General features: G+C 33.8%; 1 protein-coding gene across 4 annotated transcripts in view; it reads left to right on the top strand.

The window, feature by feature from the left end:
* LOC118275496 (sodium/calcium exchanger 1) overlaps positions 1-13,906 on the top strand; it is a 130,061-nt gene extending 116,155 nt beyond the window's left edge. For 2 of the 4 annotated variants that reach the window (XM_050695389.1, XM_050695387.1), the window contains 6 exons: positions 8,308-8,423; positions 8,934-9,033; positions 9,701-9,799; positions 10,322-10,480; positions 12,246-12,417; positions 12,815-13,906. In XM_050695389.1, coding sequence (XP_050551346.1) covers positions 8,308-8,423; positions 8,934-9,033; positions 9,701-9,799; positions 10,322-10,480; positions 12,246-12,417; positions 12,815-13,019 — 851 coding nt within the window. In that variant the 3' untranslated portion in view covers positions 13,020-13,906. Of the gene's footprint in view, positions 1-8,274; positions 8,424-8,933; positions 9,034-9,700; positions 9,800-10,321; positions 10,481-12,245; positions 12,418-12,814 lie in introns of all 4 variants that reach the window. The other 2 variants (XM_050695388.1, XM_050695386.1) reach the window with 1 other exon arrangement.
* Positions 13,907-19,807: the final 5,901 nt, after the last annotated feature.

Raw genomic sequence — 19,807 nt, 5'->3', positions numbered from 1 at the left:
GTGGTCGGTTGGATGCCATGTTTTTATCTTTTTTGGGGTTTCCTATCTAAAAAATATGTAAGGTAAAAACGGGAATACTATTACTAAGACTCTGCTCTACGTCAGTCTGTCAATCACTAGACTGTATGTATCTTTTGAACTCTGATAGCCAGAAATTTGGAAGGTTTTGATTATTAATTTTTGTAGCCACTATGATAGTTTTTTTTTCCTTTATAAAAAAAAAGTGCCCCACACTAGGATTTTCTCCTGTGTCGTGGGTGCGTTTACAAACATACAAGTTCACATACACATATACAGGTATACAGTAAATAATATTAAAATCAAAATAAAATAAAAGGGGGTCTGTCCTTAAAATATTTTATTATTATTATTATTATATTTATGTTTAATGGGTACACCCAGGTTGTACCCATCAGGAAACACAGACTCCGGCAAGGAGTTTCACTCCCTAGCAGTTCGCACAAGGAAGCTTGAAGCGAAGCGCTTCGTGCGAGTGGGTTTGCTTTTCTATTCATTTTATATACAACAAAACTTGTAATTTTTATGAGTTGTTTATAAAATATGATCGACTTAATAAATGAATGAATAGCACGGAACCTTTCATACGCGAGTCCGACTCTCACTTGAGTTTCATACATCTTTTTATAATAATTGAATTTCCCTTAGCTTGTTATGCTGTAAAATAATTGTGATAAAATGTCCCTGTGTCCCTCTCTCAGTTTGATGACTTCCTTATTTCAAGTTGTTTCGAAGTGACTGTGAGTTCCGCATTAAATTTTTATGTGCGATGAAGCGTGGAGGATACTTCATTTTAATTTAATTTAAATATAATTTAAAATAAGTAATTCTTGTGTACCAATAAAATTATATTACTTTGAAATACACGTATCTCAGAAACGGTCCTATCGATTTTAATGAAAGGCACTGACTTTGTTGACTGTTTTCCATAGGTATCTTGTTAATATTTTAAGATTATTTTTTTATCCCTATTTTGTTGGAGGGGCTTTTATTTACACGTATACGTCAACCTCCTTGTACCTTATACCTATAACCTTACACAATATTCACACACATATTTGCATTTAATAATTACAATTACTGTAGGACGCAAGTAGATACGAAGGCTTCTGTAAAAATATTAATTTTAATTCAATCAAGAAATGGAATAGCCTTAACTTAATAACGTGAATGACGAAAATAAATATTTTCATTCCTGATAATGGTGGTTTCACATTATCTTGTTTATTTTATGGTATAAGCCGGTAAACAAGCCTACGGATCACCTGATGGTAAGCAATCGCCGCCGCCCATAGACACCTGAATGTCCAGAGGCGTTACAAGTGTGTTGTCGGCCTTTAGGGAGTTAGAAATTTAAAGGTTATTGGAATCGGGGATTGGGAAGATTGGGAAGGGCCAATTGGGCCTCTGGTAACCTCACTCACACAATGAAACACAACGCAAGCGTTGTTCACGTCGGTTTTCTGTGAGGCCGTGGTATCACTCCGGTCGAGCCGGCCCATTCGTGCCGAGGCATGGCTCTCTCGCACAATTAAGATCTATGTGTACTTAATATAATGTCTTTAATGTTATATTCTAAATGTAAGTTCCTATAAAAAAATATATACGTTTATGCTTTATATTTAAACAAACCTGGCACTATTTAATCTTTGTCAAATCCGCTTAAGCCCTCTTATACCTACTATTTCTACGAAAACAACGTTAATTTTAGTCAAAACTAAAAAGTAATTGAAGCAAAGAGATTTTTAATTACAAACGTTTCTATTTCAGAAATAATTGTAATTAAAAAAAATCTTTTAAACTTAAAAGTACGTTGCATGTACAGGGTGTAAAAAAAACCTAAATAAAAAATATTTTAAATAATATTGCTCTTTGCATTTTACACTCTGTATGCAAAATCTGTATATATGTATGTTTAAGTACTATTCTTCTAAATGTTAATATTTATTTTATCTTCTTCTCTCTTCTCCTCTTTTCTGCTTTCTATCGCCGGAACTGTATCTTGTGGCACAAGTAAGATTAATGTTTGTTTACTTTTAGCACGCATCCTTTAGATATCACTTAAGTAGATTGGTCAAAAAATGTCATACTGTGTATAGAAAAAAAAGTACATTCAAAATTATACCCTGATTAAGTGGAAATAAAACTGAAAATAATTCAACAGAAGTTTTAGGTACTGTTATACAGTATGACATTTTTATACCTGTTGGATTTGTATGTACTTATGTCATATTATTTTAATTACGAATGTTGCTTTGAATGATTTATTCATTATATTGTATAATACCATGTATATTTAAATACGCTTTTAGGTACATTTGCGTAATAGTATTTTCATTAGTGCTTACGTGAAAGCTATTGCCACGATTTTGCTGAAATACTGTCATTAATTATGTGTTTGTGTTGATTTGGATCTGGTTAATATATGTATAGCTGTGTGAAGAAACATTTAGTTTGTAAGCTCATCATTGAATTAGAATACGCATTATATTTACAAAAATAAATTAGGAAACAATTGCTATCAATTGTTTTCATTGACGAAGCGACAGAGACAGTGGAAGAGATAACTCTTTCATAACAAAGTTATACGTAGATTGTTTCGTAAAAAAATAAAATTACTCGTAATCAGTCATTCATAGGTATATAGGTACTATTGTAATCTTCAAACGCAACTCTGCCATTAAAGCCATGGCAGATACATTTAAAGCACCTTATATATCGCACATAGATAAGAAGAGTGACACTAACCAAAAAAGCTATTTTTTCATTGTATTTGTATCTTCGGGCACCAAGAGATTTTTATATAGTCTTCTTATCAATGTGCGATATACGTCTCAGTAATATTATACATATAAATAAAATATATAACTAAAAACGTATACCTTCAGAGCACACGAGAGCGGCGTGGACTGACCCGAATATCGTGTTAGTGAATCGACACTCGTGCAAATACACATTGCTACGGACCGTGAAATTGCCAGTTCAGTAAAACGAATCGGTTCAACGTGTTCATATGTCTAAACATATGTATATTTACGCCTGTTATGTTCCTTAGAAGTAGGTAGGAGCATATTACATAAGGTATTTGATGGTAAAGTTGATATCAAGTGGAATACACGAATCTTAATGTTATCCTAATTGGAGGAAAAGGTATTTTATTGTAACGAACGAAATTAAGTAAATAAACTCTTTGTATAAATATTATTAATACTTATTTTGAAATTTAAAAGATTTATGGCACGGACGGGCACGAATTCGAAACCTAGTGACGGCAAGTATTATGTACTTTCTGAGATTATTTATACACCACAGACAACGGGTTAAGAGTTTTGGACAGAAAACGGAGCGATTAATAAAATAAATATAATATTCCCCTGATTTCTTTTGGATTAGTTAAATTGGAATAAATATTGATTTGAATTAAATATTTTATATAATAGACCACACAAATGAATTTTCTAAGTAAATTACAGATAGAATTATTTTCTCTTATAATCTAGTCATCAAATCTTACATAACTTACTTCATTACATTAACATAACGACTGTCACATTTACCCGAGTACCTTACAATCTTCTTGGCAGTAAAATAATTGAATTTAGTACGTACTGTAATCAAAATAAATTACATTTTCGTTTGATCGTAAAGATTTGATAATGTAATTAAAGGTTTAATTGCGTTCTTTTACATTGTAATTTGCTTCTATGTACGTGTTAAGACTTAGGAATGAGAGTACTTTTAAAATGTAATTAAGGATATGAGGCTAAATGAGTATGGATAAGGTTTTGCCTGATTTTATCCTGCGAAGATAGAAAATTGTACATTTTAATTACACGTAGCTATTAAATGGCATATCCACATTCTGACAGTTATAAGGGTTAAATTGCTGACGCACAAACAAACAAAACACTTGTAACGCCTCTGGTGTTTCAGGTGTCAATGGGCGGCGGCGATTGCTTACCATCAGGTGAACCATTTGCTCTGCTCTGTCAATTCCGATTGCATCACTAGCGCCCATTGCATCTGTATTGCGTGGATATTGAATGAACTAAATTGTATTGAGTTTGGCTTTATATTTCCTTTATATTCAGAGTACTTAATGCTATTGTAACAGTTACGATTGAGGTTGTATAGTTTTGACATAGAATAATTTATAGAGATTTTATTGGATTGAAATTGCATTGACATTGAGACTGGTTCCAAGAATAAGCGCCCTGATCTACAAGGTCCCATAGAATTTGTTTTTAGGTAATAGGTAGTTATAGTATGATAGATTTATTGAGTAGTCAAAATTTTCAAAAATAGGACAATATCTTAATAGTTGGTTTAAGAGCGTGAAACCAGAAAAAATACATTATTCAAAACTGAAGCCGCACGAAATTGAAATAAAACGTATAACAATTTTGTCTCAAATAAAATGTACGGGACCTGAATTCAGTATGATGGACAGACAGACGTATGGCTGCGGTATACCTGATTAGGTATTCCACTGACTCCTTCATGAAGCTTGGGGGAATAGGGGACAGTTTATGCCATATGCGTTTACGCCATGTTAAATCATATGACCTCTCGGTATTTTTCAATGGTGAATGTAAAATTAATGTTTGTTATAAAAGTACGTTTGGTTAGTTTTATTGAAATTAAACAGTTTTAAAGAACTGAAAATACTAATATTTTGGCCGATCTGGAAATCGAGCCAAAACTCTTAATGGTTGCATCGCTACTCCAACGCGGCAGCGAAATGGATTAATGCATTATACATAATATTATAAATGCCAAAGTTTATGTGTTTGTTACTCAAACACGTCAAAACGACTGAAGATATCGGCATAAAATTTGGAACAAGGGAGATTATGGTCTGGAATAACACGTATGATAACTTTAACCTACGGGAACGCGGGCGAATCCGTAGACATGGCAGATACTAGTACTTTATAGTACTAGCTTCTGCCAGCATCCGGAGCTGCGGACTACCTAGTGGGTTTACCGGGGCTCCGGCTCGAAAAGCAGGAGAAGGAACGGGGTGGTTTTTAGTCAGTAAGAGCCTGACACTCCCTCTCGCCTCGCCCAAGGCGGAAGAAGTCATTGGATGATTTTCCGCCCTCAAAAAAAAAGCTTCTGCCAGCGGATTCGCCACGAATTCTTCAGGTTCCCCAAATGTGAGATCCCATCACTAAAACAACAAAGCAAAGAGATATAACGCGTTGAAACAAGCAGACAAACAAATTATTCAACTTTATAATAAAATGAGAGGCGTAGAGCTCATTAAACCAAGTGCTTTTGATATTGAAGGCGACAAATTAAAATGGAGTGTGTTTACGTTTTATGTATTTTCCGTTCATTTTATTAATAAATTATCGTTTGTAAGAGATTTTTGCTTTATCATTTTATTTAACTTTTATAATGACAGGATATTTTAAGCTAATCTTCACGAGAAGGACTGTGTTTAGGTTAAGCGGTTGTTAACGACTATTCAAAACGAGGCGTAACAAATTACCCAGAAATGCCAAAATATAAGTCAAAGTCAAAGCATTTATTTCTATTAATCCTTATTAGGCACTTTTGAAACGTCAAATTGAATTGTCCGTCAATCTGTGTCCGTCAGTGAAACTAGGAGCTTGTTTCAAAGTGTAGCTTCTTAACTTAAATAACTGTAATGACATGTGGTAGCTTAATTTGCTTTGAACTTAGTAATAAACTCACTGTCTAATACAAAAAGACTCCTCAGAGCTTAAAAATAAACAGGCCGTTGATAATAAAGTTATTTACACAGCACACACACCCTTAATTTTATGCATACTGAATTTAATTTAAAAAGGTCCAACATAAAACATAATAATTGCTATGCAACTAATCATATGTTAATCCACATTGTTGGAACTCAGCAGAAAGAAATATGTTGTTAAAAAAGTACCGACATTATTTTGTATTATGTTACTCGGAATAGCGAGCCACGGTTTTAATTTGTTGCATAAAAGAGTTTTAGACGAATAGTACTATGCTGAGTGGTGGCAGATTTGATTCGAGGACCGAAAACAAACAATTTTTAACCTCTACTATGAATTTGACCATATTGATATGAATATAATCTTTATTACGTTAGATTTGGGGTTATATTAGGGTATATATTTCACCGAACCGTAGGCTACCAAATTAGACACCAGGGTCGTCACACCATATTGCGACATTATCAAAATTAACTTCCAAGAGATAACACTGATGATTGGACTGGTGGCTGAGTGATTGGAGAATCGGGGATTGAGAAAATTGAGAAGGGCGGTAATTAGACCTCCGTTAACCTCACTCACACAACAAAATACAACGCAAGCGTTTTTTCACTTCAGCAAGCATGGCGTGTGCAGTGTGGGAACACTTACATTACAACAATAATTACTGCATTGTGAATCTCAAATAATATTGACTTAGCTACTGTGACTTCAAGCAAATAGACAGTGTAAATAGATGTTCCGATGCGGAAATCTAATCCAAGACCTACTTCATGCCTGTGTATGTAAATTACCACTTATTTTACTCTGTATAACATCTAACTTAGTGAGTCGTCTTGTTTAAAATTCCTGGCAGCCCCCAAAACAGATAGGGGATGAACGTTTGCATGTACTTGCGAAACGAGTCACGTTTTGCCCTTCCAATGTAAGTGCGCGTAAAAACTGAACTGCCCTGGAGATATAACCCACAACGAGATGAGTTTCGAAACAAAAACGTCTCAACGTTAACTTGGGTGTATTTATTAAAAAGTTTGGAATAATATGGAGATTTTTATTCTTCGAAGGATTAGGTTAGGAGTGCATAGGCGTGTTCACTTTTGTAAGTCGTTATAAGTGGAAGGACCTAAATGCGTAAGAGGTGGGAAGTTTTTTACATTAGATAATTACATATACAGTAATATCTGCACGTTTGGCGCAGTGGCTGGGCAACCGGCTGCCGCGCAGCGTGAAGCAGGTTTGGTTCCAGTTTTCACTCTTTGTGTGATCCACAAATTCTTGTTTGTTTGGGTGTGATGTGTACGTGAACTTTTCAAACATACGTTTGTAAACACGCCCTAGGACATAACATAGGAGACATAAAAGTGTGAGGCAACGTTTAAAAAAAATATAATAAAATCTAACTAATACTTACACATTCTTATTAATGAGCATGTTTGTAAATATGTGCGTTTGTGTGTAAGCTTCTTACTCAATCACGTTAAAATGACTGATGGGATCGAGATAAAATTTAGATCAGGCAAATTATAAACAGATACTACTTACTACTCGAAGGGAACACAAGCGAAGCCGCTCGCAGAAGCTAGTGTATTAATAACTTGGTATAAATTAACATGGTGCTGCCTACCCTAAATGAGATTTACAGGAGTTCTCTGATATTGCTTCAAATATATTCATAATCTTATATAATATGTGCCTGTATGTAATATATTTATCTGATTCGACGTCGTAATTGCGGAAGTGGGACACTTTAATATCCGTAATAGAACATGGGACCCTTCGCATCATTCATCATTGGGCAGTTGGAAAATGACGTCTAAATGGAGACATTCCATTTCGTCCCTAAATAGTATATGTATTAGTTAAAGAGTATCTAAATAACTATATTTAGATACTCTACTACTCTGTCTATAAATACTAATTTATGGACAACTTATCGACGCTTTTTGCATCTGAACAAAAATGTTCCCAAACGAGTCCGTGGGATTTTATCATCAGGTCATGACTAAAATGGGTATAAACAATTCGGTGTAAAAACTTTCCAAAAAATCATCAAAATCCGTACACACAATATAGATAGAATACAGATGAATTGAAAACCTCACCCTTTTTGGGAAGTCAGTTAAAATTAGATTAGATTTTTTTGTATATCTAAATTCAGAGAAACAGTATTCAAATTTAGAAAATCGAGAACTGTTTTTACCAAAGCGATACAAATAAACATTATTTCTAGTAATAGGTAGTCGTATCTAATTTTTCATGTCATACAAATAATCATTATTTTATAAACTTTATATTATACGTCTATATTCTTCATTATGAAAACAAATTTCTAGATAGTCTACCTATATAAGCATACCAGGATTCCTACAGGTAAGTTCGAAGAGTGGCCGCTAGATAATCATCGCCATCACTCAACTTCTTTCATAACCCCAAAAACAAAACCAAACTCCTTGGACTTTTCAGACAGCAAAAGAAATCCAGAAACCTCCAACACCTCTCTTCAAATATCTAACATGATATTTTTCCGCAGATGACGACAATCCTGTGGCTACTGGGAATGAAGCCAATCATCTGGCAACACTGCCTGAAGAGGAAGCAGTGGTGGCCATGATGGGGTTGCCAAGAGCTGGAGAAATTACCAGAGCACAGCTCAGGATTAAGGAGAGCAAGGAGTTTAAAGTAAGTTGATAGTTTTTCAGGCTCAAACTTTGAAAGGAAATTAATTGCTATACTCAGATTCATTTAATGATTACTTAACCCAGTCCTTAGCAATTGTTTTAGAAAGGAAATTGTTACAAATCAAATTAAAACAATCGAAAAAATACATGTTTTATGTTTGCCGTAGTAATTTTATTTATTTATACATTTTACAGTACACAATTGTTATTTTTGTTTCATGGTATACTGTATAATGTCCAATGGTCGACCTTATCGCAGAATGCGAATTCTAATTTATTGATTAATCGTAATTCGTTAACAGTTTTCTGATTGAAAATAGTTTTCAAATACTTCATGTAATTTCTGTTACTGCGACAGAATTAAATTCAATTTTGCTTCAATAATGTCAAAAAAATTTTGGAGTGTCGATTTATCTCGTTGCCTTTAATAATATCAAAATTATTGATAAAAATAAGTGTCACTATTTGGATAATAATGTTAGTACAACTAAGAAGTATCTTCTTGTTTCAGAACACAGTAGACAAATTAGTACAAAGAGCGAACGCATCAATTATCATAGGCACGTCTTCGTGGAAGGAACAGTTTTCAGAAGCGTTAACAGCTAGCTCAGGTAAGTTTATACTGTTTATAGATATCAGAACACTTTGATAAACTTGATTTAGTTCATGGAATTCTAAGTTTTAGTTGTTTGAGTTTAAGTATCGATTTGCTTTGGAAATTCTCTAAAATATACATAACTAAATTAAGTCTATGATTGATTGTAGAAATAGATGTCTTATATTAATATCTATTATTAATTCTGTTACCATAATCAAAACGATAGACTGAGACCGGACTGAATACCAGACATAGTTCCAAATATCTATTTTGACTCAACAATGAGACTGATTTTGACTGATACATTTGCGACCATTCTTGCTTAAGTTAGCTAAGCAAGGTAAAGTCCTTGCTGTTTTTATATACTTTTGATGGTTCGACGTATGGTTACCGTGCCCTATGAATGCTTGCAACACTTTTTTTTGAAGGGGGAAAATCATACCGTGTCCTCTCCCACCTTGGGCGAGACGAGGGGGTAAACTCTTACTGACTAAAAACCACCCCATTCCTACTGCTTCTCGAGCCGGTCCTCAATAACCACTAGGTAGTCCGCAGTTCCGGACGCTTGCAACATTTGAGGCATTATCGACCCTTAAAAACCTATTTACTCGCTTCTTGAAGAACTCCATATTATCTTGTTTAGGTAATAAAATATAACTGCCATTGACTTATACTCCTAGGTTCCGATGATCCTGACGAGCCACCTTCGTGCTTCGACTACGTGCTGCACATCGTCACACTGTTCTGGAAGATTGTCTTCGCTTTGATACCACCCACTGGTAAGAATAGTAATCAAATATGCTTCTATGGGATTATTTAGTTGCTTTTTGTTTTTAATCTTACCTGCTTTATTTTTCAATTCACTAACAAAGACTACTACAGTGAAACTGTTAAGTGAGACATCAAAGGACCTGCAAATTGGTATCACTTATAAAGGGATTTAAAAAACCCAGTGTCTCAGATAATCAAGTAAAATAAATATTTGTCCCATTTACAGGAGCTTTCTCACATTTCTAGGTCCCACTTAAGCAAGTTTTACTGTTTTTAGTGTTTAAGAAGTAAATTGAAAACAAAATATATTGGTTATTTTAAGCCTTTGGGAATCGAAGCGTATACAAAATACAAAGTAATGTTTAAGACTTTTCTTTAACCTAAATTCAGAAAAGGCATAATATACAACAACACGAAATCCAGAACCCCTATTTTAGCATTCACCAACATCCACAAAGCAATAACTCCATTAAAACACAATCGAAAACAACTTCTACTCCTTTCTAATAAAACCTATTTTCCTCCAACAGACATAGGTGGTGGTTACGTCTGTTTCGTGGTGTCCATCATTTGCATCGGTATAGTGACTGCTGTGATTGGCGACGTGGCCTCACACTTCGGGTGTACCCTGGGCATCAAGGACTCAGTCACTGCTATTGTGTTCGTGGCCTTGGGAACTAGTATTCCTGGTAAGTAAATATCGTTGGTTTGTGGCGCATTCATATACATACGTAGGTTTCGTTAACCAAAAGATACAGATTTTTTGATAGATTTTTTTGTATGAAAAAGAATTACTCAATAATTTATGTTTACTATTGTAATCTTCAAACATAACAATACCTCCCATTAAAGCCGTGGCGTGGCAGAAACTTTTAGAACACCTTATATATACTGGCATACAACTGATGAAATGAAATGAATGTGTTTTGTAAATGGTTTAATCTAATCTGTAGTACATAATTTACTTCAGTATCGTCAAATTATATGAAAACTATTCTTACCGACAATCTAGGTAACTTCTAATGAAATTTTCGAAAAGTTAATGTATTTTAACAGTAAAAATACTACAATCCAGTGTCAACAATAGACTTACCTATTTAAAATATATCTAGCAAAACTAAAACCAGCTTCTTCCTTCACAATAAGTTAAACCTTACAACAACCGAACACATAGTTTGCTTTCCTTCTATATTTTTAGCGAAACGATTTTCTAAATCGGCTTTAAGAAACCATCTTGTTGTGTTTAAAGTAGAAACACTCCAGGCGACGCTTATATTCTTATTTCTTAGCGAACATACAGCTTAGGTTTCGGACGAAGTAAGATTAAAAAATATGTAATACCTTTTGCAAAGAAAATTGTGGAAGATTTTTCTAAGTCTTCCTTTGATAGTACGGTCAGTATTCCGTGGTATGGTCTTAATTACTTTCTTTAACATAGAAATGTTTGTATTATATTTTTCATGTGTAAAATAGGTAATGTTTGTGTAGTCTATTCAGTGTGGGAGAGTCATGCTTGGGCACAAATACTGCTGCTCGACAGTTATACCATGGTCTTACAGGAAATCGACGTGAATAGCATTTCGTCGATAACATATATCCATAACACGCATCTTTCCATATAAACATATCTTAGTTGAACCCATTTCTATGTGCACCAATGAATATGATTAGTGGAAGCAAAGTTGCATACCACATGTCTGGAAAAGCACTATAAAACGAAGTTTAAAGCACTTGATTAAAATCACAAATAACAGAAGCCATTTTGCTTTCGACTTTTACCCATTCGAGACTACGAGTATCAGACGCGGTTTTATAACCAAGTTACGCCAACCAAGATTTGGCAGCCATGCCAACAATTTCATGAGCAATTCAGTTGACATTATGAAGCAGTATTATTTATGACCGAAAATTAATTACAGTCTCATCTTGCGGTTGGAATCCATTTACTTGAGTTCTTGGTAACTGCTGTGGGGGAAAGAAGGTTGACAGTAAATAATGCCATCAGCGGATTAAATAAGGGAATACTTAGTAGTACGTTTATAGCGTTCTAGGTCTTGTTAATTAATCTTTGTGTTCTAGATTAATATGTATATAAAGATCATTTAAGATTTGATGTAGTTGTGTTTTTCTCCTGTATCCTGTAATCTTAGTATGAGTTTGCTTTACGCTTAAAGTAATTGAAACGAATGATCGTTCGGCGCTTTGATTGGCCGGCTCGAATAAACCAACCAATCAGAGCGCTGAACGCTCTCTAGATTCGATTATATTATTTTGGTAAACCTCAAATGTTTTATTTGTCAGTAATACAGTCAGGGAATAAAAAATACAAAACCTATCAGGTCTGTTTTGTTCTATTTATCACAATCACGAGATTCAATTTAAGAATCAAGAAAATAATAATTCCAATGGTTATAAAATTTCTTATTGACTTAACACTTTTCTTTTCCTACCTAGATACCTTCGCAAGTAAGGTAGCCGCATGTCAGGACAAGTACGCTGACGCATCAGTGGGGAACGTGACAGGATCCAATGCAGTGAACGTGTTCCTTGGCATTGGAGTCGCGTGGACCCTGGCTGCTATCGTCCACTGGAGCAAGGGCGAAAAGTTTTCTATTGACCCTGGAAAGTAAGTTAGAATTAGTATTTTAAGTTTTAAGATTCATTTAATGTACCTTTACATGACTTCATGATTGGCGCGGTGGCTGGGCAACTGGCTGCCGTAAAAGGTGTCATGGGTTCGCTTTTCTCACGGAGCAACTCTTTGTGTATGTGAACTTGTATGTTTGTAAAACGCACTCACGACACAGGAGAAAATCCTAGTCTGGGACAAAGTTAAAAACAAAGTTTGTTTTTTTCTTCAAATATATTTTCTGAGTGATTCTGAAACAGGGCTAAGAAACTATATTATACACTTGAACAATATCAGATTGAACAATAACTTCTTTGGTTAGTTTCTCCTGTACAATCAGACCTACAGCAGCAGTCTCTTACTCCCATTTTCTAAAGTAAATCTTCTTCCACAGCCTCGCCTTCAGTGTGACGATGTACTGTTCCGAAGCCTGCATAGCAGTCCTAGTCCTCGTTCTACGAAGACGGAAAAGTATTGGAGGGGAGCTCGGAGGCCCTAAGGCCATCAAGATCATCACCTCCATGTTTTTCTTCTCCCTCTGGCTGGTCTACCTCACCATGTCCAGCTTGGAAGCCTATGACGTCATCCCGGGCTTCTAAATGTCCAAAATCTGGTAATATTAAGTGCTTATTAGAAGAATCAGAACCTGCTTTGGTCGCTTACGACGTTTTTGCTTGAGCTATAGTTTTAGTGTCAATGGGTGTTACAGTCAAAAATGTCGTAAGCGCCATTGTGTGTTTTGGTGGATTTATTGTAAGAATAGTCTAAATATGTACCGTTAAGCGTGTTCGGATTGGCGTGTCAGCAGCTGATCGTCAGCGGGTTTAATTCACACAACGAAATATTAAAGGAAGTTTTCAACTTCTCAGCGATCGATGATCTAAACTCAATCTTCTTTTATATGTATATGAGAGATTTTGTGCTTTTAGATAATTTGAACTAAAATGAACTTTATGTTTTGGCTTTTAACATCTAAGAGTTACTTATAGTAATAATAGTATTTTTCTCAGTAAAATAACGAAAGAAATTAATGTTTGTACAATCAGCTGCATCTGAACTAGCTCTATGATCTATGTGCTCAAATGTACAGGTTTAGACGTCGAATGTACTCTTTCTTCCTTCTAGAACCTTCTCTTTCTCTTATAACCTGATAATAATTAATAAATGTAGCCTTACCGGCTGTGGTAAAAATAGATATATGAATAGATTTATCAAAAAAAAAACGAATTCTATGCATCATTTAATTTTTAGACGTATTATTAGAATTTGCAAGATTATTATAATGATCAAATAATACGCGCGTATTGGTAGAGAATTCTGCGTATTATTATATAAGAATGCGTATTTTTATCTGCAATACATAAATTTTAATGTTTATTTTGTTTTGTACATAAAAAATAAAGCTTTCTTTGTTTGCCAAGGATAAAGATAATTGGGTTTTGTAACGATGATTTACGTTTGAAATAAACATTTGAAAGATTGTGTACCGTATTTATTTGTTTGTGACATTGCATTTTACATATTATTTTATCTTTTACTTTTATAAACAGAAATACAAGCATAAATACCAATTTTATAATAACGTGCGTACCTAAAATAATTTACAAAATAACTAACAAATTTTATTACAACTTTCGTGGGACATACTAAATTAATTATCATGTTTTCGGCTTAACCACGTAACCGTTTGACGAGGGACTTGACTAGTTTTAGGGTATGCTAGAGGCGCAATGAACGCGCAATGCTTTTCATGAATATATATAACACTCGACACTCGATTTTTTTTTTTTTTTTTTTGAGGGGGGAAATCGTCCAATGACTTCTCCCGCCTTGGGCAAGGCGACAGGGAGTGTCAGACTCTTACTGACTAAAAACCACCCCGTTCCTTCTCCTGCTTTTCGACCCGGAGCTCCGGTAAACCCGCTAGGTAGTCCGCAGCTCCGGATCAGACTCGACACTCGATGCGGCTGCTACTGAATTACTGTCAAGTAGCAGCAGTACTGAACCAGTAGCAGTACGACAATTGCCGCGTGAGTAAGCCGATAACGTAATAATAATTAACTAACAAATTGCTATAGTATTAATACAAAAGCATTCTTTACCAATATTTGCGTATTATTATAATAACAAGATCATGTTAGAAATTTTTCGTTATAATGAAACCGCCGACGCGCCGTCATAATTAACAGAGTTAATTTGAAAGGTGATGACGAACATTTTAATAATGCGAGCCAAGATTTTGTACACACGGGTTTATTTAGGGCCCGTAGCGATTAACGATGTTAGACAATTTGGCGATAGACTCGTTAGCGATTGGAATTTGCGAGAGTTTTAATTACTGGAATATAGTGTTGCAAATTAAAATCGTTATAATAATTTTTTGGATGCCAATTTGTGTTTGTAAATATTTTATTATTAGTGGATAGATTGTTTTTTTTTGTGTGTCGTAGTGTGTTGCCGCTAGAGATATTGTAATGTTTAGGTTTTTTTTTTGTGTAAATACTTGCAGACACGTAAATTTGTACAGGATTATTGGAAAGTATGGTTTTGCCTAAATTTTTAACATGACGTCATCAACAAATCCAGTATTTGGCCAACAAACACGTCTTCAGATATAAAAAATATGGAACAGTTTTAACCACAGTAATTTGAACTCTGTATTAACATTCATATGGTTTAAATTTAGGCAAAATTATATTTACTCTTCTCATTCCAGTGTTCAAAACCACTCGGCTGTGATTAAATTGACGGTGTCATTACAATTACTGAGTTATCGATATGAGTTTATCGATTTATCAACGAATCGCTAATTTCGAAAATGGTTGCGTTACCAATCTAAATTGGACTCGATTTTATCGAATCGTGTCAACAGGAGATAAATAAACCTAGTTTAATGGCAATTGCAGTTGGTTAACGATGGAAAATATTATTATGTATGCAAATGATTCGTTCAATTATAACATTAATTTCGCAATGTTGCTATTTATTATTGTTGGTAGATTTCAATTTATGTGGGATTGCCTTGTATTTAAATTTAATCATTTTAGTTTTGTAACTAAAATGATTAAATTTCGATTGTTTGTTTTCATTAATGTGGAGATATAAAAAAAAGATCAACTAGTGTCAGTTTATTGCTACAGTAGTGGACCTCTACATGATAGGGGTCAGTCACAATTCCCAAAACCTTGGGATTGAGATCATTGTTGCATCTTTTATCAATGCGTAGACCTTTGATCAAATACTATGACACTCGTTTAGAAGGCAAAGATTTTCTAGTCTGTCGTGATTTTCATTAATTTATTTATTTTCAATTAAAATTATCAACTGAACTTAGAACTGTGCTGTATTATGATTAAATTACCTACATTTTTATTGGTAGTTACCAAACAATAGTTGAATTAATTCTAAATACAAATGAATATTGTACGCCATTTCAATTAATTTTGTCATACTATAATAGAAGAATTTATTGGACAGAATGAAATGAAATGTTCGGTGGAGTTAAATAATAACGAATTATGGGTCTGGTGGAAGTAAATGTGGGATTTAACTGGACCCAACCTTCGAAATGGTTTCCCTGATTGATTATTTTTTTTTATTTACTGACACGCTGATTGACGTGGAGTCATGATTTAAAAAAAATAACATAACACTGTACAATTTTAATCACAGTCAAGTCAAAAGATAATAACAATACCTAAATACGAAAACGGCACTCAGTTAGAAACTCTAAAAGCTCTAATCTAGAGCTCAATATCGCTGGCCCTGTCGCTCTACAAAATATATTACTGCGACAAAAGTACGTACAAGATCATCTTATACTCGAGTGCCGTTTGAGTTTCTCGGGTAATAGTCTACTAGAGAGTATTATGTAAATAATATAATAAACTCAGATTTATTTAGCATTAGATTTCAGCTTTAGATGAGAATACAAAATATATAAGCAGTTGGCCATGCTAAGCTTACAAAACTGCGGTAAAACTAATGCTGGGAGCGATAGCGATTACACCGTAACATAATATCAAAATAATAATAAAATAAAACATCGCTTTCAAAGCGTATTATTATAATGAAATAAATAACGAAATAATAATTAACATTCGCAAAATAATTATTTCGTAAAATAATACGACGTTATTTAATTACAAATTTATTATTTCGTGACATAAATTTTGTTATGAATATTTATGTCACGAAATAAAATTTTAAAAACATCAAAGTCGTTTTATGACATCAAAGCTAAGAACACCATTATTAAAATACGGTGCAATTAGGCAAACCGTTATTTTAGAAGGCACCAATACGAAATTATATATAAGTACTGCCATAATTATAAGAGCGTTGATATTTATTTTTAGATGGCTTGTGTTGAACGATATTATCGCTATATTTAGAAATTGTATTTAGATTATAATATGATTATGAACTTTATTTTTAATCCTTTTGGGTTTAATTTTCATCACGTAGCATCTTAGCTTCCACGTCTGATTTAAATCTTATATCGATTTGATATGATAATTAGATTTTAATAATAAAAATGGTAAGAAATATCATCAAAATAAATGCGTCGTGTACTAGTGTCACATTTTTATTCATTATGATATCGATAAAAATTGTCAATCATTATCGATATAAGAGTGTCTAGTCGATGAATCGTACGCTTTACTACTTTTCTCGTCTATCCTATAACTATCTTCTTAAACTAGATTTGTTCGACCTCTTTATAAAATTTTCTGCCTGACTTCGGACCAATATTGTTGTTTTCGAATTTATTTTCATCGTAGACATTTTTCTACGCTTTCAGTAGATTTTTCTAAAAATTTTCACCGTACCTCTTTTAGAATCTTTCATATTTATGCTTACGGCTTCATCGTATTTTCATCCTATCTGAAAAGTTTTTACCCTACATTTTACTTTTAGGTCTCCTTACATATTGTATTGTATTCTTGAACGTACATTTTAGAATTTTAGATACTTTATCTATAACGTGGTGTAACGTTTAAATTTTAACCAACCTATATTTATAACTTTCAAAAATTTAAGTGACAAAATTTCCAAAATTTTACTTATAAGAATGATACAAACTATTGCGAAGAATAATGTTTTAAGCTATATTTAAAAGTCGATACTAGTCATTCTACATAAATATTCGAGATAGCGATAAGGATGACGGTGCTGATCTGCTCCGTGAAGGTTGGTTTCAATCACGTCGGGGGTCACCACTTTAGGGAACAGAGAGTAAAGTTCCCTAAGAAAAGGAGGATCCTCCGACCAGGCGAGGTGATCATGCCTGGCGGGCTTTCTGCCCAACTGTTGTTCGTTGGGATTTTCTATCCGTGTTAATTCGCATGTAAACTTCATATGTGCGATGCAGGATATTTGTGACGTCATCCATTGATTTGCTCGTCGATAGTCTATGTGCGACTGCTGTCATCTGTCACTTGTCAGTGTCGCTACAATACTTTATCTATAACGTGGTGTAACGTTTAAATTTTAACCAACCTATATTTATAACTTTCAAAAATTTAAGTGACAAAATTTCCAAAATTTTACTTATAAGAATGATACAAACTATTGCGAAGAATAATGTTTTAAGCTATATTTAAAAGTCGATACTAGTCATTCTACATAAATATTCGATAGAATTCTATTATTGGAATGTCGATAGTACTGTGTCTACCAATGGCGTGTGGTACCGTGATTTAATATTTAAAATGTTGCCCTTGTAAAGCTGTTTCGATTGATTTGTTGCATCACTTATTATTTAATTGACCTTCAATGTTTCGTTGAATAATTAACAAACTAAAATATGTCTTCGTATTTTAAACTCTCATCAAATTATAAGAAGGCATGTTTTGCTTAAATTTCTTTGATAAAAACTCATACAAACATCATTTCATCATTGTTTCCAGTAAAAGCATTGTGAAATAATCGAAAACCATCAAAATCTTTAAGACAATTACAGTTTTCCAAGCAAAATTTAAAGCCAACTTGTATGCTTAACTTTCAATCAAAGTTTCTTATTGCTTCGATTTTCGCCACAAATTGCCGTCGAAAAACTTTCTCAGTCCACAACTGCTCAGAAGCAAAGTTTAATTTTAATCACATCTCATTGACTACGGTTCGTTTGAACACGCTAGCTGAATATTCATTAAGATTGGAAGTAGGCGAGCTATAGAAAACACATTGATGGAATATTTAAATTTTCATCTCACAGAGGGTGGAAGGAAATGTTTCGAGGAGGCTTTTCTTGCCACTGAAGATTATTCTGATAAATGTTCGTTAAATCAGACTAGTACAATGAAATGTGACGCGTGTCCTTGAGGCGTTGCTTGATTTTAATGAAACTGACACGTGTGAAGCCGAATAAATACTGTTCAAAGAGATTGACGTGTGTGACGTCACGCGTGTCGCATCGTTCGTTGTAAATTAAGCAGAGGTGTTAGTGTGTGGCGGATTTATGAAGAACGTATTGAAAGGGTAGATTTTAGGCTTCAGTACACAATTTGTATATTAAATAGCAGTTCTTAAATTAGAATGGGACTTATTATATAAATGGTGAAAAGTGGGTGTACTTTGTATAGTGGCATTACGTGCCGTACACATTACGGCACCTCCATCTACCCCTTCTGGGTTAAAAGGCGTGACGTTGCATGTTAGAATAGACTGTAAAACGATGCTGACTTACCTACTATCAATTAAAGTTTTCTACCTATGATACCAATTTTATATTGATGGAATGGCCAAGTCACTGAATTTGAGGATTCTTGTCTCATTTAGATTTTTCTTTGGCCCTGTTTGAACAGATCATGTACGTCTTGCATGTTTATTATTAACTTCACGGTCGACTCTTCTTATTTTCGACACAGTACTATCAACATAATATTTCACATTTCTATCTAAATGTCGTTCGTGTTAGATTCCTCAGATTCTTATCTCTATTGTAATAAGGTCGTTTTTGTTTTGTAGTTTTAACGAACTGATAGTGTACATAATATATGGCGAAAGATCATTGTAGAAGTGTTTCGTTCGTTTTGTGTGTAGACAAATAAAATGGGACAGATTTTGATACAAAGGGAGATGGTGTAGTGTCAATGTTATCAATGATTTTATCGATAGAAAAAAAATACGAAAACTTATTAAAACTTTTCAAGAAAAAACGAAAATGTGACGCTCGAAAGTAAAAAAGGTGTCAAAAAAATTTCGAAATTATTTCCATCGATAAGATCAAGTTAATTTAAAAGTAAGCACCCCTCTACATTTGAATTTGCGTTTCATTAACAACTTTGGTAACTTTTTTAATTTAATTTCTGCAAGCATGTTACTAACTAAGCTTAGGGCAGCGATATTAAAATTTATTTTCGTGTAACGTCCGAAAAATTAAAAG

The sequence above is a fragment of the Spodoptera frugiperda genome, chromosome 8, assembly GCF_023101765.2.
Source record: "Spodoptera frugiperda isolate SF20-4 chromosome 8, AGI-APGP_CSIRO_Sfru_2.0, whole genome shotgun sequence".
Classification (NCBI taxonomy): domain Eukaryota; kingdom Metazoa; phylum Arthropoda; class Insecta; order Lepidoptera; family Noctuidae; genus Spodoptera; species Spodoptera frugiperda.
Note: the sequence above shows the minus strand (reverse complement) of the source record. Positions and strands in the feature narration are given on the sequence as shown.